At 36.3% G+C, this 26,762-nt stretch overlaps 1 protein-coding gene across 2 annotated transcripts in view; it reads left to right on the forward strand.

Moving 5' to 3' along the window:
• The window catches only part of DROSHA (drosha ribonuclease III), a 67,917-nt gene that overhangs the window by 17,146 nt on the left and 24,009 nt on the right, over positions 1 to 26,762 (forward strand). For both annotated transcript variants that reach the window (XM_010708441.3, XM_010708442.3), the window contains exons 10-20: positions 973 to 1,044; positions 2,490 to 2,571; positions 3,827 to 3,901; positions 7,695 to 7,864; positions 12,807 to 12,931; positions 15,559 to 15,658; positions 18,484 to 18,591; positions 22,372 to 22,479; positions 23,217 to 23,355; positions 24,007 to 24,067; positions 26,029 to 26,088. In XM_010708441.3, the coding sequence (XP_010706743.1) occupies positions 973 to 1,044; positions 2,490 to 2,571; positions 3,827 to 3,901; positions 7,695 to 7,864; positions 12,807 to 12,931; positions 15,559 to 15,658; positions 18,484 to 18,591; positions 22,372 to 22,479; positions 23,217 to 23,355; positions 24,007 to 24,067; positions 26,029 to 26,088 (1,100 nt within the window). The remainder of the gene's footprint in view (positions 1 to 972; positions 1,045 to 2,489; positions 2,572 to 3,826; positions 3,902 to 7,694; positions 7,865 to 12,806; positions 12,932 to 15,558; positions 15,659 to 18,483; positions 18,592 to 22,371; positions 22,480 to 23,216; positions 23,356 to 24,006; positions 24,068 to 26,028; positions 26,089 to 26,762) is intronic.

The following is a 26,762-nucleotide window of genomic DNA, read 5'->3' on the forward strand; positions in this document are numbered from 1 at the left end:
TAGTAGTTGAAAGCTTTGTATCAAATCTAATGCAGCTTTTATATTTGGTTGTTTGGTGTAAATCCTTCTACCATCAGGAGGTGTAATGTAGACAAAACAGGTAAGTGTTCAACAGTGCGCTGCAAGAAGATGCAAGTAGAATGCTTGGGCTCTAGGTCCATTGATTTCAGTGCAACTCTAGCACCATTTGAATCTCTGTATGTATATCAATGCAAAATAAACCTTGATCTTCATCACTTTAACGAGTGATTGAGATTGTCTCTTACACTTACAAAGGCAGTGGATGGCAGGATTAAGCATCTTAGTTTTTTAGAAATGTAGCTTTGTGGCTTAAAAATATAAATCCAAGAAAATGCACAAATCAGCAGCTACAAAGCAACTTTCAGCAGTCTGTGGACTTTGCCAGCATAGGCAAAGAAGTGAACTGTGTGTTTGTCTTACTAGTTAGGTGAGTGCACTTGTAGAAATATTTATTTATTTAATGAAATTATGCACATCTTTTACATTTATCCTGAAAGTTCCTGGATTGTATTTTCATCACTTAGAGCAGTTTGTTAGCTATACGATTCTAAAAGAATTGTCAATATACTAAAAACAGCTTGCCTTCAGGTCAGTGCATTTATCTGACATGTTGTATCACCAAAAATAAGTTCACTTCCAAGTATGCAAGTGAGAGCAGGTGTGGAAATTTTTGACTGAACTTTGCTTTTTCTTCTAAACAAACCTTTATCTCCAGTAGATGGCATTATTTAATCTTATTTTATTATTCTTCACCCTGTGTTATCAAAGGTGGAGGTTAGAATTGGTATTTCTCTTGCAAATGCTTGCTTTCCTGTCTTTGTATGATCCCACTAAGCAGCTGTTTTAGTAAGTTCCCTTTTCAGCAGACAGTAATACCCTTGCATACAAAATTGTATTAACTGTACATTTGTAAGTGTATAGCTTTTCATGCTGAATCTCTTTTCCTTCCAGATTCCTCTGTGTAAAGTAATCAGATTTAACATTGACTATACAATTCATTTCATTGAAGAGATGATGCCTGAGGTAAGAAGGATAATTAGTCAAAAAGTCAGAGTGGGTTAAGAGTTGATGTTGTTAATGGATTAAACTCTTCACAATCCCTCTTGTAGAGAAGATGGTAAGAGACAGCTACGTTCTGAAAGAATGTCTGAAAAGGAATTTTCTCTCAGAAGTACTAGCATAAATCCATCCACCTAGGGTATCATATATTAAAATCAAATAGTAAGAAGTGCTTTTATTCATTTTAAGTTATGTAAGTTATGCCAGATACTCGATCTGTGAGCCAACTTAGGCATTATCCTTCTTTTACGAATGACAAAAATAATGTATGTGGAGGTGTTGGTTTTCCAGACCCACATGAGTCAATGCCAAGCTGAAACTTAATCTTGAACATGGAGCTCTAAGGATCACTTATCAGTACTTACTATAAGCTGTTGCCAAAACAAATTTCTGGTGGATACAAATAAAGCGCATTCAGTTCTTAATCTGTTTTTTTTTTTTTTTTAATTACAAATTAATCTCTGGTAAAGTCAATTTGTGAATTAAATTGCATTAGAACAGCAGATGTAGGTACAGAAATACCCCTACAAAGATAGGATCAGTATTTTAGTCTGATAGTTGCATCTTTCTAGTTATCTCCTTTTTTTTGTTGTTCACCACCATCTAAAATACATGCAAGATCTCAGAAATTCCTCAGCAAGACTAATGTGATCAGTGCAGGTCGTTTCTTGTTACTGAATCCAGTGTGTTGTCTTTTTGGACTCCTGGTCTGATGCCCAGTAGCTAAAGCCTACTTTAAAACCATCTTTACTAATGCATTGTTCTGAAAGATTGTGTTGTTGGGCTTGGAAGTAATGGCCATTTTCATACATGTATTACTTATGTTGTCCTGTCCTGATCTGATCTGATCTTGTTTGTTCAGGAAGACTTTGTAAAGCAGCAGTTCCTACACTTCTGATTGAAAGTTCCTTGCTATGGAGGAACTGCTTCCCTACCTGATGAGGAAGAGTTATTTTTTTTTTTATTCTTTTTCTCCCCCTCCTGCTGCCTTTTAAGGTCATAATCCTCTGTTTATATTGTACTGTCTTGGTGTAATGGAGGAAGTGATCATAATGCTACAGCTGATACCTTCTGAGTTTTTATTATAAACATGTAGGAAAAAGGGAATATTTAAAATCTTTCTCAGAAGAAATTTGGGCTTACTCAGGAGGAAGTGTTGAGGTGCATGGTGAATTACCACATTTGTGATTTCTGCTTATAGAGTGGATGTAGGCATTACATAAAGAATCTTCATTATGGTGCTTTCTTAATAGTGCTTTTCTGATTAGACCATTGTGCTGCAGTAAACAATTAAAGATGCCTCAATGCTGTTTCCAAAACCTCCGTTGACAAATATGAAGGCAACGGTAGTAGCATTATCTGTATTACAATATTATGTAATCATAAACCTGTTTGCTTTTATTCCACAGAATTTTTGTGTGAAAGGTCTTGAGCTCTTCTCTTCTTACCTATTCAAAGATATTCTGGAGCTGTACGACTGGAATCTTAAAGGTAACTTTTATTTCCAAAAGAAAAAGAGGTCAACTTTCCCAAGTTTTTTTTGTTGTTGTTTTGCTGTGTTTTTATGTTTTAAACATTTAAAAAAAACTGGGGAGTGGCCTCAAAATAATAGTCAAATGCTGTATTAAGTTAAAGGAGTAAACTTGCACTTCGTTCTTTAAGAGGTTGAAGCTTACTGAGGGTTGTTAGTGGGGATTATAGCAATTAAAATGCAAAAATCTTGCATTATTTTCTTACAGATAAACTAAATTTCTTCTTCAATCCAAAAACTGTTGTAATGGAATGTTAACTCTTACTGTCTGTTATTAGACAGTATTGTGGGCAGGGTGTTGTCATGTACAAGGCATCAGATAAAATATCCTCTGTTTTTACAAGCTAAAAACCAAATATTCATGCAGTATTTCTCAACAGTCAGCTCAGAAAGCAGTATCATGCAGACTGCTTTAGAAGGGTGAGTTATAGCAGAATGTTTTTAACTTGCTGAGATGAAAATGTGTGTTCCTGTGAAGGCTATGACAGAGGAGAATTTCAGGAATGATCCTTCCCTTGGTGTAAAAGAAAACAAAGAGAAATTCAAAGGAATTTTAATTCAGAATGTGTAGCTGTTTTCCTGTCCTCTCTCTATAGAGATGTACTGTACACTTGTAGTTAAACAGAGGAGCACACAAATATACATTTTGTGTAGTTATTTTTGGCTAAATGTCTTCAAATATTAATGTTATTTTGTTCCACTGGTTCTGATTGTTTCTTTTTTTAATGGCAGGTACCTACTGTTTTTGTTTTTATTTTTGTGCAAGTCTTTGGATGATGAAACAGGAAAGGAAAAAGAAAAAACCACAAAATACTGTCTTTTGAAATTTCCTCAGTATTTTTATTACAGGAAAAACAAACAAACCACTAACTGGGAGGGACTTATCAAATACTAGTGCTTTGCCTCTAAAACTGAAGTGGATAAAATTTATAAGACATACTTTTCTTTACAGTTTTAAATAGAATACTGTGTTTTTTAGATTCTTTAGTTGTTAAGTTACTGTAGTTTCCTTTGAAATTGTCTACGTGGAAGCATTTGTTAGAAGTTGCTTTTCTGTTTCTCCATGCTTTTTGCTACTTTTCTGTCTGAAATTAGTGCCAAATGTAATCACTGTTCAGTGACTTCAAATGGGATAGGATTTCCTTCTTTTTTCTTCTTTTGCAAATATGCTGCTATTCATAAATTCTCCATGTTTTTTTTCCCTTTATATTTAAGGTCCTTCACTTGAAAATGATTCTGTTTCCTGCCCCAGATTTCACTTCATGCCGCGATTTGTGAGATTTCTTCCAGGTAACATAATAAGAGCTTAAACTCATTGCAGGTCAAGTAGTTCAGTTGTGAAGAACTGATGGCTCCATCTGAAGTCTTTCATGCTCACTGATAGCTTGTGTAGTTTATTCAGCATCAGAGTTCTGATGGACAGGCCAGGTATCGTGCTCAGCTTTTGTCTTTTGTGTGGTAACTGCAGGAAGTGTTGGATCATTCTTTACTCGTCCTGTGATGGAGCTGTGGGATTTGAGCAGTGTTGTCTATTCTCACACATAAAACTGAATTTCATGTTCCATCTGCAATTCAAGATACGCACCATGTGATTACATAGAAATTATTGATGTACAGTTTTGAGAACCAGCAAGATTGTCACCCCTAGCACAGGCTGCTCTGCTGCTCTCTTCTTTTATCTTTAATGTAAGTTTAGCCCTTGCAAGAAATGGTGAAAGAAAGAAAAACACCATTGCAGTACAATTCATCCCTAGCCTGCCAGCCAAGGACAAGCTTGAGTTCGGAGAGCTATGCTCAGTTTGAGTGAACAGCTTACAAAAGCATTTAACACATCCTAAGATAGTAGAACAGACTTTCAGTTGATATAAATGTCATGTCTCCATTCAAAATGCATCCTGCTGAGATGCTGCCTGGTGATTGTTCTGAAAGGGTTGTGTGGAAAGGAAGATGTGCTCAGCTGCTGGACTGAGAGCACAGATTAGATGTGAAACAGTCTTCATCAAGAGGGCTGTGGCCTGAAGGTGTTCTCTGCTTTGGGCTTTGGAACGTAGTTGTTATATTAATTATAGCTGCAGCTAAATGAGGTTTGGCTCACTACTGTGGAGAGTATTGAAGGCTAGATGACTGTATTTCTAATTGTTGTTCCTTCCTGAATACACAGCACTGTTCAATCAGAAGCTGAGCTGTGAGGCTTGCTAGCAAACATTGATTTGGTTCTGCTGAAGCAATTTACAAAATAAGCTATCAAGCCACATGTGGCTGATTAACTTGACCTCATCACAAAATGAGAGTAAGTTTGACCTGCATGGACTGTGTAGCTTGAGGGTGTTTTCCAGTTACTTTGGAGTTTTTATATTCTGATTTGTTTTGCTTTAGTTAGGAAGTCAGTTCTTCCTGTGTTGTTAGATTTATTGGCAGGGAGAGATTAGTCTGTCTAACACGTATTCCTTCGTGCTTCTCTTCTAAGGCTCCCAGTTCTCTAACTCTATAAAAATGGCTTTTTCTTGTTATTTCTGCATATATAGTTTGTTTCTAGCATCTTTATGATGATAAATTTCTAATTACGTTTACATTTTTTATTCCCCATTTTTAGAGAGTGGGAATCCATGTCCTTCAGATAACGTTGCAAAACATTATTTCTGTCTATTAAAAGAAGATATGCTGTTGCAACAGATCCCCATGGATCCATCAACTGCTTCCTTGAATACAGAAATCAATTGATTTCTCTTCTTCCGACTTTTCTTATTCTTCTACCATGGTCTGAAAATTCAAGGTTTAGGATGTCAGATTTTCATAGAATCATTGAGCAGCTTCGGTTGGAAGGGACCTTTAAGATCATCTAGGTCCAACCTCCCCCTGCTGTGGACGGATCAGGCTGCCCAGGAACCCATTCAACCTGGCCTCAAACATGTCCACAGCTTCTCTGAGCAACTTATCCCAGTGTCTCACTGCCCACATTTTCAGTGTTCAGATACTTACAGAGACAGATCTTGAGAGTAGCTTGAGTGAATCATGTCAGGTCTGCTGAGTGCCAGAGATGCATGGCATGCAGAATAGTTGCTGTATTGTATTTCATCAGAGATTTTTATGATGGAAAATGTATTAAAGAATGAAATGCTGTAAAACTATAAGTTTCCTGCTATGGCATGTTTTGACTCAAGAGGTCCAGTCTCTGAACTATTCTTTAGCAAAGGGCTACAACTTGTGCCCTTCCTGTAGAATCTTCAGTATGTACGGCTGCGCATTGTTTCAGAAATTGGATGTGGTGTACTTCTTGCAGAACAATCTAAACTAGTCGACAAAACCAAAAGTCTTGCAAATTGAATTCCTCTTTAATTTGAAGGAAAAAATAACTCTTCAGAAGTATTTTCTGTTTCCATTGAACTTTGGGGTTAATTTTCCCTGTTTTATATTCACTCTTGGTGCTTCTTGAAATCCATGAGCTCTGTGTCATGCTCACTGCCCTGGACAGCCTGTTCCATGCCCACCATTCTGAAGAACTTTTTCCTAACCCCCAACCTGATGCAGCCCATGCAGCCCCTCGGGCCCTGTCTCTGTCACAGAGAGCAGAGCTCAGCGCTGCCCCTCCGCTCCCTGTGAGGAGCTGCAGCCACCATGAGGCCGCCTTCATCTCCTCTGCTCTGCACTGAGCAAACCCAGGGACCTCAGCTGCTCCTCACACACCTTGCCCTCCAGACCTTTCACCATTTCTGTAACCCCCTTCCTTTGCGCGCTCTAATGGTTTCACGTTCTTCTTGTATTGTGTTACCCAAACCTGCCCTCAGCACTGGAGGTGCAGCCACAGAGCACAGTGGGACAACCTCTCCCCTTGCCTGGTGGCAGTGCTGGACCTGGTGCACTCCAGGGTCCAGTTGGTCCTTTGGGCTGATGTGGTAAATTGCTGAATGAGGTTCATTGTTTTAGGAAGCTGAGTTTTGTTATTCCCTTTCAACTTTCCTGTTACCGAGTAGTGTTGCAATCCCAGCTGGAACAGAAGTGTTTGTTTCCTCAAGTGTCTTGTGAAAGGTGGCATTGCTGTGACTCGGAGATTCTGCAAGACTCTCTACATGTGCTGGGATCATGTTCCCTGTGCTTTGGCATTATCCTTCATACCACTTGAAGACTTTACTTTTTCTCTGTTCCTTATTGTGTGCTTAGTGATAGAGTGTGTACTCCATGGCTCACTTGGAACAGACATGGACGTTTTTACTTCTGTCAGGAGTGAAACTTTAAGTTGCCTCTATAACTGTAGATAAACTCTCCATTGTTGGCACACATCTCTCTGACCTCCTCCTTCAGAATTAAACATAAAAACATAAACATATCTATCTTCTTACTCAGATGAGCAGACGTACTGAATTTGAATAGTTGGTGTCTTCTGAGTGGTGTTTTGTCAGGACTATCACTCATCTTTTGCTGTTTGTATGTTGACTAGCATCCTGGAACTGATCAGATGTTTATTACACCGTCTTAATTCCCTGCAAGCAGTCTTTGCTGTGTGTATTTCCAGAGGTCTCAGAAGTATTTAGCAGTTTTTACATGCGCTCAATTCATTTAGTGACAGAAGACAGCATGAGGCTCTTTAGTCTTCATTACTGCAGGTGCAGCATGTAAGCACCACAGATGAATTCAAAATGCAAGGATAACTTAACTGCATTCATCCAGAAGTATCCTGTAAAATCTTGAGTGGTCCTTAAAAAGCTGCTTGGATGCCTAAAGGCTTTTTAACTTTTGTTGTAAAAGGAATGGTAGAAATGTGAAAAGGGAGACATAACCGGACTACATAACTGATTTGTTCTGCCTGTTCATTTAGAAATTTTTCAGGCAAGTTAGAAACTTCAGCATTACAGAATGATGAAACTGGTTTTTTTGCTACTGTTACCATTATTGCTTCCAGTTTAGCAAAGAAGTGTGTTTTATGCATGTGCACTATTCATCAGTAAAACATTTGCTTCCTTATTTGTCAAGTTGCTTAAACATTTTGCATTTTATTTTGCTCATCTGAATATTTTATGTGCTGCGTATTTTCCTTGTGCTTTAGGAGTGAATATCTGAAATGCATTTTGTTTATTATGTTTTTAAGATGGAGGGAAGGAAGTACTGTCGATGCATCAGATTCTTCTCTACTTGTTACGATGCAATAAAGCTTTGGTGCCTGAAGAAGAGATTGCCAACATGCTTCAGTGGGAAGAGCTGGAATGGCAGAAATATGCAGAAGAATGCAAAGGGATGATCGTTACCAGCCCTGGCATGGTAGAACAAATAATTAAGACAAATTAATAACTCAATAACATGTACATATCTTGTTTCTGAGAATCTTCTGGAGTCTGATTTGCAGAGGGTGAAAATGATCAGAGACTTTTGCAAATGGCTATAGGAACAGTTTACTGCATTATTCCAACCCTGGAAAGAGTTTTACCTTTTGCTGTCATACCCAAGGGCAGATTTCCAGAGGAGCATAGTTTCAGTGTGCACATTGAAAGGAATGGCTATACTTTAAGTGTAGGAAAACGTTATTTGCTTCTCTGCATTCGTATTTTTTCTAATGGTCTTTATGTATGTAAACTTATTCTATTTTCACTGACATACAACCAGAAAATTAGTAATTATTTGCTATGTTATTTCATGTTTCTCTTTTGACACCCTACCTCTATGTAATGTACTCTCTATAGATTCTGCCCTGAATATAGAGGATGTTCTGCCTTTCTGTGAGGTATCTTTTCCCCACATCATTTATTACGCTGCTGTTGCTCACACTAAAGAATTTTATGTACATAAATGAGTACATGCATTAATATCTGGTGCCCAACTTGAAACCAATATTGTTTTATAATTTTTGGAACAGTTAATATTTAGAGCATTAATTCTTGGCTTCTTTCAGCTTCAGTGCAGATTTAGCCGATTTTTCTGAATTTCACACTTAAGAATTGTGTGAAAGATTAAAAAGTGCCTCCAAAAAGCTGCAAAATTCTGTCCACGTGGCTTGGCCAGCATCACAGAGATGGTATCTCAGTAATAGCAGCATGTTTTGGACCTCAGTTTGGAGTTTCCTGCAGCTTTCTCTGTTGCAAGACCTTTCTTCCTCCGACTTCATTTTGTACCTTTAACTATTACACAACTTCTCAGCTTCTTCATAAAAAAAAAATTGTGGTGTAAACTTGACTAAATGGGAATTTAATTAAAGAACCTCTTCCCAAACTAAAGCCATGACACCTTTCTAGATAGATATCTCAAACTCCTATTTTCAAATATGGTAGTATTACATTTAGTAAATTAGTTAGTCATAACTTGTCAGATTAATTTCTTTTTCCCTTGATTTCATTCAGTGTTTTTGTTCTGACTAAAACTTCCTACACCAAAAGGAAAATAAGACCATGTGTGGGAACGTGAAATACAGAATACATGTGAACTCTCAGTGTGGAAAATTCTACATGAGGTGGTTAAAACTAAGGTAGAATCTTATAATAGAAATTGTTAGTCTTAATTGCTTAACTTAATTTTGCCAGTGGTTTATGTGATACAAATTATTCGGTAGTGTGTAGTCTTCAGCGTTTGAACGGTACACACTAATTTAATTTTTGCCAGAGATACACTGACTTCAGCTAGCTGAAAACTTGATGGTCTTTAACATGATGGTATGCATATGCACTACTTTGTGGCATCCCTCAAAGAACTGCAAATGTCTTTGTGCACAAGGCAACACGTTTTGAGTGGCAGTGTTAATTCTGAGGTTTTGTGTGATTTTTACTGACAAACTTTCTATTCTACAAAATGTTTTCAAAGATGCATGGGCCTCAAAATATGTAAACATAAAAGAAATCTGCAACACTTTGAAAAGTTGTCATGTTATAATGCCATCCTTACTTGTATCTGGAGACGAAAGTGATGATATTTTTCTTAGTTTGTGGATTTTTTTTTTCTTTGCCGTATATTCAATTGAGTATGAAAGTAAGTGAAAAATGGAGTTTAAAATATTTTCTATGCATTTTATAGGGTTAGAAGATAAAACAGTTCTATTAGAGAGACAACGTGAAACTTTTAGAAAATGACAGCTTTTCAATTCAATTTTATCCACTTGACACAACAAAGTAAAAACACTAAATTTTATTTTGCTGCTTTCTTCTACAATGTCACTTCAGAAGTAATTTCTCTTTTGAACAGATCCAATTTTTCTATAAAATGTGAAGTGAATCTTATGCATGTTAGAGGGGAAAAAAATTGATAGGCATATGTCCCAATTAACCACTAACAATAGTTCAGCTGTATTTATAACTGTTTAATTTATTCATCGTGTTTCATCAGTTCAGTGAAAAATTTTTATAAGAGATTTAAAGGTTCAGATTTTAATCCTTTTTAATAGTTCACTCTTTTCAAAATGCTGCTGCTTTTTCTGCCAGTACAAATCCATATATTTGTAAAATGCTTTTGTACTACATCTGCATGCAGTCCCAACCTTGCCTTCTGCTATGAGCAAAGCATTGACTGATGAGGTTTGGAATAGAAAACAAAGATAATGGGACTCTGTTCTGTTAGAATTTCTTGGGTTTGGGGGAGATGTTAAAAACAGGATTCTGAATGTGATTATTAAGTGATCTCTGACAGCCCTTTTAAAAGAAGGGAGGGATAAAACATCTGGACAAAAAACATCTAATTTTGTTATGTCCTGTTTGCTGGTACACACTTTATACTGTGTATTTCTTTGCTGCTTATTGCAGCTACAGTACCAGATGGAAGCTGGTGTTCATCATACTCTGGGAGGGATGGGACACACGATGTGGTTATACCTCTCATAACCTTCACAATTTTCAAGCAACAATTGTGATCAAGACGTAAGTTCTTCTGTCCTAGTTGTTAAGAACATATTAACAACTGCGTAATTGAGTGGCACCTGCTGGAGTGCATCCAGAGCAGGGTCACCCAAATGATTCAAGGGATGGAACACTTCTCCTACAAGGACTGGCTGAGAGCTGTTCAGCCTGGAGAAGGCTCCAGGGAGACCTAATAGTGGCCTTTCAGTATGTAAAAGGAGACTATGGGGAAAAAGGAGACAGACTCTCAGGAAGGGTCTGTTGTGATAGTATAAGGGGAAATGGTTTCAAATAAAAGGAGGGAGATTTATATTGGATATAAGGAAGAATTTTTTTTACAGTAAGAGTGGTGAGGCACTGGAACAGGTTGCCCAGAGATGGTGGATGCCCCGTCCCTGGAGACGTTCAAGGTCAGGCTGGACAGGGCTCTGAGCAACCTGATTTTACTGTAGGTGTCCCTGTTCATTGCAGGGGAGTTGGACTAGATGGCCTTTAAGGGTCCCTTCCAAATCAAATGATTCTGTGATTCTGTGATGATTTAAAACAGCTTGATTAAAGGTCCTGAGCCCACGTTTTACACACAGAGCTTGCTACAGGTGTACACCCTGCAACAGATGTGTTGAAATCTCTTCACACTTTTGAGGATCAGATTACTTGTCTTTACATGTCTAAAATGTGAAGTATTTGAATACGAAAGCATTGTATCCTTAATATACTGGTTTTTAGTCAGTGTACATAGTATAATTATTGTTAACGTGTTCTGTTTATAATACTGTCTTTTTGATTCTCAGAGGTGTTGCTGTGAAGTAAAACAATATTTTTTTAAAAAACAAGTAGAAAAAAGGAGGGGAAAAAAAGGGAAAAGTTCCACATTCTTAACATTAAAAGAGAGAAAAACAAGCAACTTTTGTGAAGATTAACACTCCTCAACCCCCCCCAAATCTTTTCAATTTGACTCTGGGGGAAAAAAAGAAAACAAAAACACAAAACTAGATACACTTTAACTTCCAGAATTTAAGTTCTGGCTAAGAGAACTTCTTTATGCCTGTTAAAAATCCTTTTTTCATTATGTGTTTTTCATTAGGTTTTGCTGCCCTGTTCCTCCTATTGGAAGTGCTGTGGGGAAAACCTTTATTACTCTTTGTTTAAAATTTGCTAGCATCAGCAAAGTAACTTTTTTTTTTTGAGTGGGCAGCTATTTTATGTCATCGTATCCAAAAGGAAGCTGATAAGCTGTTTTTCCCATGGTAAATGTTTCTCTATCTGCAAGTCCCAAGTTTTAGGTAATCATTTTTTTCTAGAATAGATTGGAAGTTTTGCCACCTGAGGAGGTTTGCCTTTATTTCTAGAATTGACTTTGCTTATCCATGCAGAAAATGATTCCTGCGAACAGTTCTCCAAAGGTGGTTTGAAGGGTGAAAGCTTTGTTCTTGATGCACTTCTTATTGTTTTGTGAAGAATATGGTGGGAGCTGTTTCTGTAATTCTGAAACTCATTTTTGAGAAGTTCGCAATGCTCAATTAGAAGTTTTGAGATGCAGGTAACTAGAAGTAATGTCCTTTTTCTGAAAGCTTAGACAAGCAGAAAATATTGGCCTCAAACAGCTGATTGTGAAGTAGGGAGTAAACAGGCACATAACAAAGCAGGTTGGAAGGTAATGGGGAAAAATATTTACTTGGAGACAAACTGCAACTTCAACAGAGTTTTTTAAATGCTAGATAAGTTATCAAGAGCTCTGTAAGCAGCATGTCTTCTGCGATGACATGTAATTACTCTTTCTGCATTTTTAAAGGTGAAATGAGAATCACTTCCTTTTACACTGTCCTTTTTAACTATAGAAAAATGTATGTTTTGAAGCGTAAGAAGGATGGCAGTCTTCTCATTATACAAAACTATATTCCTCATTGTATGAATCAACCTAGGATTCCACTTAAAATTTTTCTTATGCTGTTCAGTCTGTGTGATTGAATGGATCTAATAATGACTTTGCTTACTTTGGGAAATCAGGAAGAGAACTAAAATTAGAGAAGTAACCTAATCTTGGTAAAGTCCTAAGGCATATGAGAGCTTGGATGCCAGAATTCTAGTCCTGATGTTCAACCAAAGAAAGAAAGAAAGAACCATTGCGTTCTCAGAAGTGATCAAACCGTATATTTCTTAACTTTTAAAATGAAGATAGATTTCTCTTTTTTTCTCTGAGAGAGCAAGTCAATTAACTTTATTTCAATCATTGCCATTGAAAAATATTGATTATTATAAAAAGGATTATGTGTATTTTAATAAGTTTAAATATTGTTGTTTCAAAGTTCCTGGACAACATGGGCTAGAGACAAAAAAAAATTTCTGTAGAGCTGTTGTCAATTAGGTATATTTTGTTTTTCTCCTAGAAACCCAGCTCAGTTCGTATTGATCAACTGGACCGTGAACAATTCAATCCTGATGTAATTACTTTCCCCATTATTGTCCACTTTGGGATACGACCTGCTCAACTCAGCTATGCTGGAGATCCTCAGTAAGATGCTTTTCTTTCTATCTTCTGCTCAGAAACTCAGTGTCATCTATGACTTAAATATGCTTATCAATCTGACATAAAGCATAGTGCTTACGGCGTAGAAAAGTAGCTTTTGTAAACTTGAGAGTGAGATACAACTTTTTTCTCATTTAGTTCAGGAACTTCTGATGCATGTACAATAGCAAACTTCATGTTCAGAGAATAACTCTGCTAGGTGAGACCAAAAGTTGCTGTAGCTCTATTTTACTCTATTTTATTTCCTTGAGTAGCTAGTTGTCCTTTTTTTTTTATTGTTTAGAGAGACTATTGTAACAGGAGAAGGGGAAAACCATTCTCCAGGCAGTGTAGAATATGGAGTTCTGAGCTAGAGGATGCATTATTTGGATCATTTTGTTTAACAGCCCTGAGTGAATCTACCTTCACTAAATTTCTCAAATCGCTGCTTGAACTTTTTTAGTCTACTGACAGGGAAAAGATTCCAGGTAATAACTGTTCTGTTGTGCATTATATTAAAAATGTCTGATTTCTTTTGTTTTAGAGCAGCTATTTGACTTAATTAGATGCTTTTCAGCTCTTACATTTAGTAATGTATAATGTATCCATTTCATTTTTGCTTTCTTCATGGAATTTGGTTTCTCTGCACCTTGTCATTTACTTCTTCGTTGTCTCTTTTTATGACTTGTAGAGTTGAGTCTACTATTTTTAAAGCTTTTGCATCCATGGTAATTTTGCCTGTATCTTTTTCTGTCTTTTTAGTGATATGAACATAGTGAAGGAGTGGAAAGGAAACCAGAAGTTCAGACAGAGCAGATAATTGTCTCACTCTAGATTTGTGTAGTGGTGTAGAAGTGCTTTCTGGGTTTTGTTCACAATCTTTTTTTTGTAACAGTTTGACAATTTCAGGGAGCTCTTCCAATAATTCACAGATTTCTTTTCTGAATGGTGACAGCAAATACAGAGCCTATCTCTTGTGCAAATATAGTTAAGATGGTCATTATCCTCTTGATTTTCCTCCAGTGTTACTTAATGACACTGAATTTTACTAGCACTATTGAGGCCTAGTCACTCTCATGTGAATGTATGACACACATTATTCTACAACTCAGAGAATTTTAGATTTAATATCCAGAATAGTTCTAAATCACCAGCAAATGTTTATTTCAGTGTTTTTCCATTTATATGAGGAAAATACCACATTAGTCTGAAAAGATTCTAACTTAGCAGTGTAATAGATTTTGCTAAATTCTGCACGCTGTTGACATCTTTTAATTAGCTTTGATATGTTGATAATGAGGAAAAAACGATATGTGAAATTAAACTTGCATGTTAACACCAGATAAGTCACAGGAGTGGGGAGAGTGAGTGCTTTTCTAAACAACAACATACTTTCTCTTTAACTATGGGTATAACTTTTAATTCTTAATCATTGATTTTTTTTTTTTTTTAACCTATAAGAAAATTAGATGAGAATGTGCAAACCACCTCTGTTTTAATGCTAAATTTCTTAATGGAAAATATTAGAATACCACATAAGTTACTTTTCCAGCATCTTGTATTTTGACTTTCTTAAAAGGAAAGGCCACGGAAATTTTAGGATTTTTTTGTTTGTTTGTTTTTTGGTTTTTGTTTTTTTTTGTCCTCTCACAAGAGCTGTCTGGAGAATTTGGGTGCGCTTCTTTAATCAAAGTAACAAAGTTGTGTCATGATAAATCTCAGCTTTAACTCTAGTGCACGTGTGAAATATATAATGCTCAGAAAAGAATTTCCCATAGTATGTTTTTTGTGACATTCTAATTGAGAGTTTTTGTTACTTTTTCATATTGTCATAGGTTCATTATTTCTCAAATAACTGCAATGAAAAAAACAGTTGTTTCTGTAATTCTGTATTAGTAGTAAAACGTGTGTTGTACATCAAAATGTCAAGTTCTCATTTTGAGTCTGAAATATCCTCATCTTAGTTTGTGAAAATCAGTGTTAGGTTACTGGAGGGCTTCTACAGATGAGCTGTTTTATAAATATATGTGTAATTAGATGCTCCTGAACGATGAACGGGCAAGATGGTTGGATAAAACTAGAAAGTAATGTAAGTACATATATGGTATCCATAGAAAACTTGGCTTTCAATTTTCACAGGGAATGAAACTTCACTGTCATAAAATAAATATGTGCAGCTCACAGGTGGTAGACCTTTTTGTTGTGCACTTCATTGGAAGTGTAATGACATTGCCAGTGTAATGACAGACACTTCTTGAAAAACGTAACTGCTTTTCAGTGAGTGATAGGAAATGAAGAAGGAACCTTCACCTGCATGAATTGAGGTGTCACACTGTAGGAAAATCTTTTCAGTGGGCAGAGTGTCCTTCTGTGAGGATGGGTGGGTATCTGAGACTTTGTCTTCTGCCCTGAGCTTTGCAGTTCACCTCGTGCTGCACACTCAAACCTCTGCTGTTGTGATCATGTCACTCTAGCAACTGCAGAGGCATTGCCACCTTTCTTGGAATATGCTTTGAGATTTTTCTGGAGCAAAATGATGCCTATAGATCTATGTATTTTCGTTCAGGAGGCCAAACAACAAGAGACTTCTACTGTACTGACTAAAATACTTGTTTTCTGCTTTTGTCCTTCAGATATCAAAAACTGTGGAAGAGTTATGTGAAACTGCGTCACCTGCTAGCTAACAGTCCCAAAGTCAAACAAGCTGATAAACAGAAATTATCACAGAGAGAGGTATGCTGGGCCTTCCTGTATCTGATAATTGAGCACAGTAATTCAGGACGGAGTAAAGCTGTGTGACTGCCCTTTTTATGGAAACAATAGAAATCCTTCACAAAAGGTTTTCTTTTCAGGCTGTTAATACAGATTTTATTTTTATCCTTGCTAGTGAATGGATTTTTTCTTCTCCTTTTTTCAACTCCCAGACTACTGCAAGTTTTAACCAATTACAGAAAATGATCCTTGTGGAACCATAACTTCTTTATAGCCCTTGCCTTTAGTAGTTTCAGGAATTAGCATAGAGAGGGACTTTTCATTTCAGAATGCTCTTTTAAGTGTCTCATAATTTTAAACATTTCTCTTTTGAGATTAAAAACTGCCATGGTTGTGCATAGTTTTAAGCCCAAATTTAATAGGCAGTCTTAGTGAATTCCTTAAGATCTTCAAGTGATAGAACATTAAAGAAAAAAATAAATAAATAAAAATTGGAATAATCTGATGGCTTTTATTTTCAGTAGAACTTAATGACAAATGAGATGTGTTTTCAGTTTTTGTCTTTTTTATTTTTCTCCTCAGAGCACTGAGAAATAAACAATTCTTAAGTGTATATGCTCAGCCAATAGGGAATTAAAATTAGAATAATAGTCACCTAAGGAGAGACTAAAGTAGTCTGTCCTAAGGCATCCATCACTTAAGATCGTGGACTACAGCTTTGCATTTATCTGATGGTTTGTCTACCAGGCACTCCTAATTGACTGTCTGACAGAAGAGAAATGAACTTCTTTGGTAGATGATGGAATTAACTGCTGTTGTGGTTTTATTTATTAAAAAGCTTTTTTATTTTTATTATCTTTAGTTTGATAATGCTGTGGCTGAGGAAGCTGGTATTTTTGACAGTATGCCTGTACTATGCTGTTGCATGAGGAAAACTTAGTTAATATTTTCTTTATATAGGTACTAAGTAAGTCCTTAGTTTCCCTCCCTGTAAATGTGGTGGAGAAGAACCACTCAGAATTGAAAACTCAGCAGTAGCAAAATTTTTAAGGAGAAATCGGTCTTGACCCAATAGAAGATGGAATTATGTTTGCTACAGCTTTCTCCTCTCAGAGAAGAGCAAGTGGAAGGGAGATCATTGTGTTATGGGCATCTTTTTATTAGGGGTTAATGAATAACTTATATATGAAATTGTAATAGATTTGTTGTAGGGGGTGATAATTTAGCTTCAAAAGATAAAATGCTCTTTTTGGTGTTTATCACTGACTATGTGGTGTTCTGGTCTCTGTAGACTACTCTCTAGGATGACTGATTTCTCAAGTAGTTGTCTGCAATCAGATAGAGGTGTGGGGCTGAAGCAGGAGCTTCATGTGATGATAAATAGTACATTTTGCCAATTGGGTGTCAATAAACATAAGAGCAGTAGTAGGAGCTGTAGGGCTGCATCTAAGCTGTACCAATGCTTTTAAAGATGGTCACATATTATGAATAATGCTGGAGTGCTCCTGAGCCAGTCAGCCTGAAAGTACAGCAAGCACTGCAGCACCTATTGGAGAACACCCAATGGCACAGTCTTGAAAGGCAGGTTGTAGGTGATGCTCAGGGGGTTGAAGTGCTGTAAGCACTTTGCCCTCATCACTGCATGTGATGTTTGTGATAAAGTGATGCCTAGGGGCTTTATACCTAACTTCTAGTACTTACAGTAGGAGCATAAGTTGAGACTCTAAGGCTCGCTTTCAAGTTAGTGGAGAGAGAAATGCATTTTTGAAGCAGTTTATCATCCCTCATTGATTATAAAAGGAACCTGGGCTAACTAGCCTCCTATTCTAGACATCTCAGTTCTGTCTAGAAATATCTTTGATGAAGCTGTCTGGATTAATGTGCCTCTTGGAGCCATTCCATGAGTCTCTGTGGAGTAGAAGGCAGAGCCTGTTCCTGCCCAGAGATGCTCATGGGCTTCAGATTGGGAATTGAGAATAGATAGATTTGAGCAGGTGCTCTGTAGTGAAAAGGAGGAGAGGGAGGATGGATTGCATCTTTGAGAAATTTTGTATGCTAAGGAGAAAAGAAGACTTTACTTAAGCGCATGCTGTGTGAAGAGCTACCATACTCCAGAGACTTGATAATATTAGAAAGAGGAGATCCTGATCTGGAGGTGATTTATTTCAGCTATTTTTCTTTCATCCATTTTTACAGAAAATACTTCTTAAAAATGGTTCTGTCAAAGAATCCAAGCATCCACTTCATGGTTTATACAGACAAAACCACTGCTGACACAACACTGAACAAACTGAGGTCAAAGCAAACAGATTTTTAAAAATTTTAATTCTTTCATTGTAATAGTATTGGAAGATTTTGTTGTAATAGGCTCCAGGATCAGTGAATGCTGATCAATTTCCCAAACTGGTGATACTGACAATAGTGAACAGGAACTGTTGTGTAGTAGCTAGCATTCTTTAACGAGATGTTTCTTTTACTCAATTTATTGATTACCTTATTCCTACTGAATGCTTCTAACTGGAAATATATACGGATGTAGACTTGAATTAAGAGATTGTTTTCATTATAAGGATCTTAACTTGCTTGTGTATGCATCATTTTGAATGTACAAGAACTGGTTTGTTTTGTTATCTACAAGATACAGTCATCTTCTTTCTCACTCACTCAAACAAAATCCTCTATCTGTGCTGTTCTCAGGCACATTCATCACAGTCTGTGGCTGGCAGTTACAAGGTTTGGACTAGTTTTAGAAACTGTTTGTCGAAAATGAACTTCAAATATGTGTTCTTTAATGTTGCTTTGCTGTAGAAAGTTCTTTGCAAGAACTCTATTTTCTTCCTGTCTAGGAAGCACTGCAGAAAATCCGGCAGAAGAACACAATGAGACGTGAAGTGACTGTCGAGTTGAGTAGCCAGGGATTCTGGAAAACAGGGATACGCTCTGATGTCTGCCAGGTGACTGGATTGTAGAGATGTCTGATGTGTTGTTTTTCTTGATAGCTGCCACTTACTTTGTGTACGAGTTTGTTATGATTATATGCTGAAGAACCAACCACTGAAAGTTAATACCTTTGCCTCAACATGGTCTGTTGCTTTAGAGAACTATTCTAGCCTCCTTTCCTTTCCTTAAAAAACTATTTTATGGGTTTAATTTTCTAGCAGAGGCTGCTGCTCTTGAGTGACATGAAGCAGGAAGTGATGTAAGGGGGTTTCATGAGTGGCCAATTTGAGGCTTGGAGGTCTGAAATGCAGCAGCCTTGACTTATATCAGCCTTTTCTTGGTTCTAGTGTCAAACATCAAAAGTTTCTGCATCCATCAGTTGGGTTGGTGTTATATGTTTTTAGTTTAAGATATTTTTCAATTTAAGGATTTCTAATTTATTTTTCTCACTGAAGCATGAAAAGAGGTAAAAGGAAAAACAAACAAACATGGATTATAAAAGGATAATCCTCAGTAGAAAGATGTATTTCAGATAAGTTAACGTTCCATATGTGTGACATTTTCAAGGTACAGATCTCTGCTGGATCCTGTTTCAAAGCAGATGACAGCTACCAGCTTTGTGGTTACAACGTTTAAGTATAATATGTGCATTTTTTGGTCTAATATTGTACTAGCAGAACTCAAGTGTAACAGCCAAATAAATATACTAGTGGTATAATTAGGTCATTTTTTGTTGTTTGGGAGGTGTTGATTAAGAATTAAAGACTAAAAATTTAATCAATATTAACTTAGGGTTGATTTAGTAAAGGTATAATTAGAAAAATCACGTTGATGTATTGAAACCTCCCTAAGGCTAGAGGGGAAACTTGTATAAGAGAGAAAAACTAATAACTAAAATAGCTTTTTTTCCTGTCTGGAATGTTTGTTTTGATTCTACTATTGCTTCTGAAGCCAAAGAATAAATAGTAGCAGAGAAAAGTTGCAGCCTTTTTTTTTTTTTTTTCATAGTAAACTGTGTCTATTTTTATAGGTTAAGGAAACAATATCAAGTTCTAAATTAGGAGAGAATTGAGATAGTTGTTTGTTATTCATATCATCTTAAAATTAATCTTTTAATGTATCACTGGATATTCTTGTTTTCATTTTGCTGTTGGAGGACAACAAATCAGCAAAGGATGATGGGATTGAAGCTATTTTGTGGTTTTGAGCACACTTGCAACCAGAATATCTAAATCAGGCAATTCTACTAGAAAAGTCCTTTGATTTTATTTCTTGGAGAGGTCAAGAGTAGGCAAAAAGTATATCTGTAAAAAATGAAAGGCTGCTATTGTTGCTGTATGCTTTTTCCCATATTAAAGAAGACTAAAACTAAATACGTGTAAATCAACTCTGTGGGCAGAGTGAATGTGCAGTGAGTTAAAAACCACTCGTTTTCCTTACCTTTTTAAAGCATTGGATAGAAGATTAAAGCTATTAGAATGACTTAAAAGTTTCAAAGTTCCTCTAAGTTCTACATAGCTGTAACATTGGTCTTTGTGATTTTTCAAAATGAACTACTTAGAGGGAGAGAAGAAGAAAGGTAAGCATGATGGTTTGAAAATGTGCAGTGACAATCTTCTTCCAGAATTACTTAAAATTATCCAGTAGGTGAAGTACAATTCTTGGCCAGTGCTGAGATGGGACCCTTGGTGCAGACTGGGTCCCACCAAAAAGATACCCACTCTTCATATCCTGTGTTGCTGCTGACATGCATTCAACAGCTGAGTATTCAGGATAAGGAGAGAAATTATTTATTTCAAACTATGTTGGCTTCCTGGACTTTTTGGTAACTTCAGGTCAGAAGCACCTGCCCAGAGACTGGCGGCTTTGCCTCCTAGCAGTGTTGGGGAGGATGTCACTGCTGACTAGCTGGGGCATCTGTGAGAGTCTCCTGCTTGCCATGGCAGCTGCAGCAGGAAAAAATATGCAGCACAGTTAGAATCCTACACGTAACAATTACGAGTATGTTTATAACCTGATTCAAGTATAAAGGTTATTGGGCAACTTCTGTACCCATACTGTTTCAGGGGAAATTTTTTGTAATCATTAGCTGTTCTTTTAGACTAATGCAACTTTAAAAGCCTCCACTTTATTTTCTTATGGAGATAAATAAAACATCAGAAACATCAAATAGCTATAATCTAACATGACACACATTAATTGAATCAATCAAGTATTTAGTGCTGTGAAAGCAGCACTTTGTCAATATAACTGCAGGAGTCAAATCGGAGACCTCCTCTCTGAGTGTGCCTCTCAGGGAGATATCTATTCCTCATTCACTTCACCATGGCTGATACAGTTGAAAACTTCATATTCCAGTTCTCAAACTTTGGGCCACATGTGCTGGTTGCTAAGTGTAAAGAAAACCAAGGGACATGGCTTGAGGGATTCTGTTGTCTGGCAGTCTGTGCAGTGGAACATATAGGCAGGGAAGCAACCTTCTTATTGTAAATAATTTCTTCCATGAATGAAAACATAGGAAGCACTTCTGAAGAGTTTATGTGGAGATGTGAGGAGTATTCCCACAGCTTGTACATCACCCTAAGAGGCTCTGAATGAGTAACAGGGAAACAATTTCAGAATAACTTATTCATTTTGGTTGCAGTAGTTACGTTTTTTTTCTTCCATTCAGAGATCCAGAGAGCTGCTTTCTTACTGTTAACCAGTTACTTCACATTGCTAACTTTTAGCTATGTATTCAGTTCTAAAGAAATGAGCTGACCTTCTTTTACTTAAGTGGAAATCTTTGCCAAAGGTTATTTTCTTCTCAGTATTTCAACTTCACAAGATTATTTTTTTTTTCTACTGTCCCTTCTTTAATGACATGCAGAAATCCTTAGTGTCACTTACTCTATAAATCACGCATCACCTTCTTTGTATTTTTGCTCTTTTTTCAGCTCTCCACACAATATATGTATTATCTGTAATCAGATACATTCTTTTTTTCTGAAATTAATATGGATGGCTCTTGGATTTATATTGCCTTAAAGCATACTGTTATTTTGAATATATTCACATAATGCCACTAACAGAAATGAAGTGAAATTTGACATCAGTGCCACAGAAGTGGTTGCATTCGTAAAGTTCTTGTAGCTTTTCACTCCTATACAAGACTTTTGATATCTGTAGTTATACTTGCTATACTGCTGTACTGTTAAACTGGTACTACCTATTTAAATACAAATTCATTCATTCACAAACAGTAAAATTGTGTAGTACGTACAAATACTACTTTAAAACATTGAAAGAGGGAGACTTTGGTTGATGCAACATAGCTTAATTTTAATCTAAATTTTCCTCCAACAGAAAAGATTATCTGTGTCCTACATACAACAACCTTTCCTCTATTTTTACCCTGTTATCCCAGAAATTGCCAGACTGACATTTCAAAAAGCCCTTAATTCTTCCTCAAAGTGAAGAAGCATCTAGCATTGTATTCAGTCACAGCTTATTGAAAATGGATCTTTCTGGTGACCAGACTTTTTTTTTAAATTCATTCAGAATGCTTTGGTAGGAGGCTATTATTATGTATCTGTTATTCTATTTATATTGATATAGGTGTGTGTCATCACTGTGATTATGTAGATGGGCAAATCTTTGACCATGGGTTTTGGGAAACTCCAATTCTCTTTTTCTGTCATTTAAACCAAAATCAGTGGGTGATGTGACAAATGGAATGCATTTCTGTTTATAGCTTACTCAACAGAGTCTTCGGTACACTGAAGTTGAAAGCTTCTTTTTGTGGTTTGTTTTAGCACGCAATGATGCTTCCTGTCCTCACCCACCATATTCGCTACCATCATTGTCTGATGCATTTGGACAAGTTGATAGGCTACACTTTTCAAGATAGGTGCTTGCTGCAGGTAAGATGTGCAAAAAATAAATTACTTGCTGTTTCGTCTTCCTCAAATTATTTTGTCTGTAATCCCATCTTCTATATATATAAAGTCACAGAAGTGAGCTGCTTTGACATAGCTTGAAAATAGTCAATCATTTGTGCTGCAGATCTTTCAAAGTATTAGCTTGAAAGAATAAAGATGAATCTTTTGAATAAAGATGCATCTAGTGTGCATATAGGCATACACCTATCTTTGCTCAGTTGTAGGCCTGAATTTGAATGAATGTTAGAATGATCCATCTGGACACCCACCTTGCAACCTGCTTTAGCAAGGGTGTTGGACTCGATCTCTAGAGATCCTTTCTAATTCCTGCAATTTTGTAATGTATTTTTAAATAATCAAATGCAGTTGCATTTAAAGCAAGTCAGAAAAGCTGGTAAGCAAAAAAGTTAGGGCAAATTGGCAATTCATGCTTTCTTCTTCAAAGCTAATTTATTTCTTATTAAAAAAAAACAAAAACCACAACCTTACTGAAAGTTAATTAGGTAAAGTGATGATTGAGCGTAAGTGTCACTTCTTTCTGACATCTGAAATCATACATCCTACATTTAAATTGCTGGAACCAAGCTAGTAATTTACAACTTCACTTGGTAGCCTTTCTTCAGACAAAAAAATACCAATTATTAGGTACCAATCTAATATGTTTTTTCTTGCATTTGCAAAAATATGCCTAAGATGTTTTTGTGTGTGTTACGTTGTAGCTTGCCATGACTCATCCAAGTCATCACTTAAACTTTGGAATGAATCCAGACCATGCCAGGAATTCCTTATCCAACTGTGGGATTCGACAGCCAAAGTATGGAGACAGAAAAGTTCACCATATGCATATGAGAAAAAAAGGTATGGATTATACCACTACCACTTTCTATTGCTTCATCCTTAATCAGTAAAAAGTTCCATTATTGTTTCATTGGCCATTGCTCTTCTGAGCTCACTTCAGTCAAGTATTTCAATGGTTCTGCACAGAAACCAGTGAAACCTTTCTAAATGATTAAATTTTGGAGATTAGTCAACAAATGATTAGCTAAGAAAAAGCAAGGGTGATAAATGATGTATTTTCTTTAATTTTTGGCAAGTGTTGTTTTCTTAGTTTGCTTTTCAAGCATCCTGGAGGTGATTTCAGTAGAAGTATTTTCCTAATGTGAGAATACATGGTCTGTGCTGCAGAGTATTCTTTGGTCCTTAAAAATACATTCAGATGTAGTGAATTTAATTGTTTACTGTTTACATAATGTTTGGCATGTCCTTCTTTGCTGGCTTTCTGGCTTATTCTCTGAACTCAAACATATGAAAGCATCTTGTAGTACGTCTGTGGTCAGTTAGGCAGAGTGCATCTGAAAAGATGGTACTCACTGTAAGTAAACTCTGTAAATGATAGAAAGATCTTTTGTTACAGGTATTACAAGGCAACATTTTGAGTAATTACTTTCTGAGTCTATTTGAATTGGATTAGTGGTGGTTTGTTTAATAGCACATTGTTTATATGTCTAGGAATAAACACCCTGATAAATATTATGTCGCGTTTGGGACAGGATGATCCAGCTCCTTCCAGGTAACAATAATTATTGATTTTAGATTTGTAGAGGGTATTAATTACGTTGTATGTTTGCAAGGAGAGAAACTGTTTTAAAAAGAGGTGCTTAGAAAAATCTATGAACTTATTGTTAATAAGAGCTTTGGAAAATAATTTTAATGGAAAATCATTTTGAATTAACTTTTTGGGGATATGCTGAAGTTTGTGTAGCAGTGATATAGTAAATGTTTAGTGATACCTGCAGAGACCTCCTGAGGAAGGTTTTAACAACTAGTTCTACAATTTCTCTTTATCCTTGAGGTGAGGAAAACTAAAATGCTATCTTTTGCTTTCTTCAGAATGAAAAATAAGATTTGTTATCATTGCTGTAAATTGGATTCTCCATCACCTTTCCTCATAGCAGTACTTTCCTGGCATGGCACCTTGTTAACATGAGTGTGATGTCCACTCTGGGCTTCACTGGTATACTGTTCCAATTTAAAGACATGCATGAACAGATAACAACAAAAAGCTGAATCATTGGCAGTATTTAATAATGTTTGAACAACCACTAAGAATTCTGTGCAAATAAATAGCCAAAGACACCATATGGAGCCAAACTGAATAAACAAACCTGACACAAATAATGCAAAAAGAGTTGTTGGCACATTTAGATTTCACATACTAGAGGATAGAGGGTATATTGGTTAACTAATGTTATAACTTGGTCTTTAAATAGTCATCGTTTTGGAGGAAGCTGGGGAGTGGGAGAAGTTGAATTCTGAATAAATGATTGTTGTGGTCTTCTCTAAATGCTGTTTCTGCTAGACCGTGCCCTTTTCTTTGAGAGTCAATCTCGAGCTTCTTTCATCTCTTTTAGAGCAAAGTGAGATAAGGCTAAATTGCATTGATTCTCATGAAATAATACACAAATATAAAATCCTGCATCGGAAAGATGTATTTTCTGCTGTGGTGTGATGTGATGTAATGGCGGTATTCATCACACTTTGTTTTTAACAGCATAGGTACTTGAATTCTTTCAGCCAATAACAAAGGCCTGCTGTTCCAGAAGGCACATAAACTATGTATTTGTCAAGGGGATGCAAATTATTGTCAAAGCTGTCAAACACTTGAGAAGTATTAAATGAAAAAAAAAATGAAATCCTATTGCTGTGGCCTTGATTCTCTTACAGTCACGTGTGTAGTCAATATGATGCTGCTTACATGCCTCAAGATGTAGAGCAGAAATTTGTTTATATTTGGAGACAAAGTTGTATTCTTTTTCAGTTGTTGAGTCCTGTTCTTTGTTTTATAAGTAAATGAAACTTCGTGTAAAACAAAGGAAAAACATGGGCAGACATAAAAGAAAGGAAAAATACACGGAAAGTTCTACTAGCTTTATAGCATCTATGAATACATCTTATTGTCTGGTAGTTTTTCCTCTTGAGCTCAAAGGAAATTACAGAAAGCAGGATAGTGTGCATGTCTGTATGGTATTTTAAAGTGCCATGAAAAATGAAAGCATTTTTACTCCCTTAGCTCGTCCATACCAACAGATCTGCTGCAGAATCATCACACCCTGCAGGTGTTGATGTTAATTACATCTGCTTCCCTAGTTGCACATAAAAAACTGAAGGTGGTCATTTGTTTCAGTTGCCTGATGTCCTTTGCCGGACAAGGCAGCTCAATCTCAGTAGGGTACTGCACAATGCCAATCAACAATGCTGTTTCCTCTCTATGTTTGTTAAGCTCTGACAGTATCTTAGAATAGAGTGTAGGAAAATTTCGAAGACAGTAGAGTCACTCATCAGTTTCAAGATTCATGTGGTTTTTCTGCTTTGGAAAAGATTGTACATGCTTAAAGTGTGGCAGAAGGCTGTAAGAATGGTTATTCATGTCCGACCAGCAAAGAACTCAACTTTGTTCTAGTTATACTGCGTAAATAAACAGCACATGATATTTAACTGATAGTAAAAATACCTAAAAAATACTTTTTTCAGGATTAACCACAATGAGCGTTTAGAATTTCTGGGAGATGCTGTGGTGGAGTTCTTAACAAGGTAAACAGAGAATTCTTCAATAGCCCTCATTTTTGTATGTTATTCTCCTACCATTTGATTTATTCAGCTTTGTAGTGCATGCTTCACTACTGTCCATGTTGGCAGTCCCTTGATGTTCTAGCTGCATATCTACAATTCCTGTCGAAAATGCTTCCAGTGCTGCTGATGGGAAAAACTAGAGTTTCTGTTTCATGGAGTGTGCTTTAAATTTTGGGTTATTAAAAATTAGTATTTCAGCTGCAGACAAGTTGAAGTTCTTGTAATTTGTTACAACAAAAATTTTTATTTTAATCTGCTGTTTTGTTTCCACGGGTTCTTTTTCTCTAGCTGCTAGTGAGAAACATTTGCTGGTAATATTGAATGTATTGCAGTTCTTAATTTCTAGCTACTAGGAGTATGTTGAGGACAAATCTAAATTACTTAGAAGTAATTGCAAAAAATCATGGTTCATCAAAATTGCTCGTTTGGGTCCATTCCAAGTACTCAGAAATTAGTGGATAATACAGAGATAATGTAAAAGTTGCCTTCACTGTTTTTTTTCTTTTTAGTGCAACCAATTCGCACAAAATAAAGATTATTATCCATTTTGAATGATTTGTTTTACCATTGTTAATGAGGAAATTGTCTTGTTTGCATAAAGAAAAGCTTTACAGTAAGATTGTGATAAAAAATAA

This window comes from Meleagris gallopavo, chromosome 3 (genome assembly GCF_000146605.3).
Source record: "Meleagris gallopavo isolate NT-WF06-2002-E0010 breed Aviagen turkey brand Nicholas breeding stock chromosome 3, Turkey_5.1, whole genome shotgun sequence".
NCBI lineage: Eukaryota > Metazoa > Chordata > Aves > Galliformes > Phasianidae > Meleagris > Meleagris gallopavo.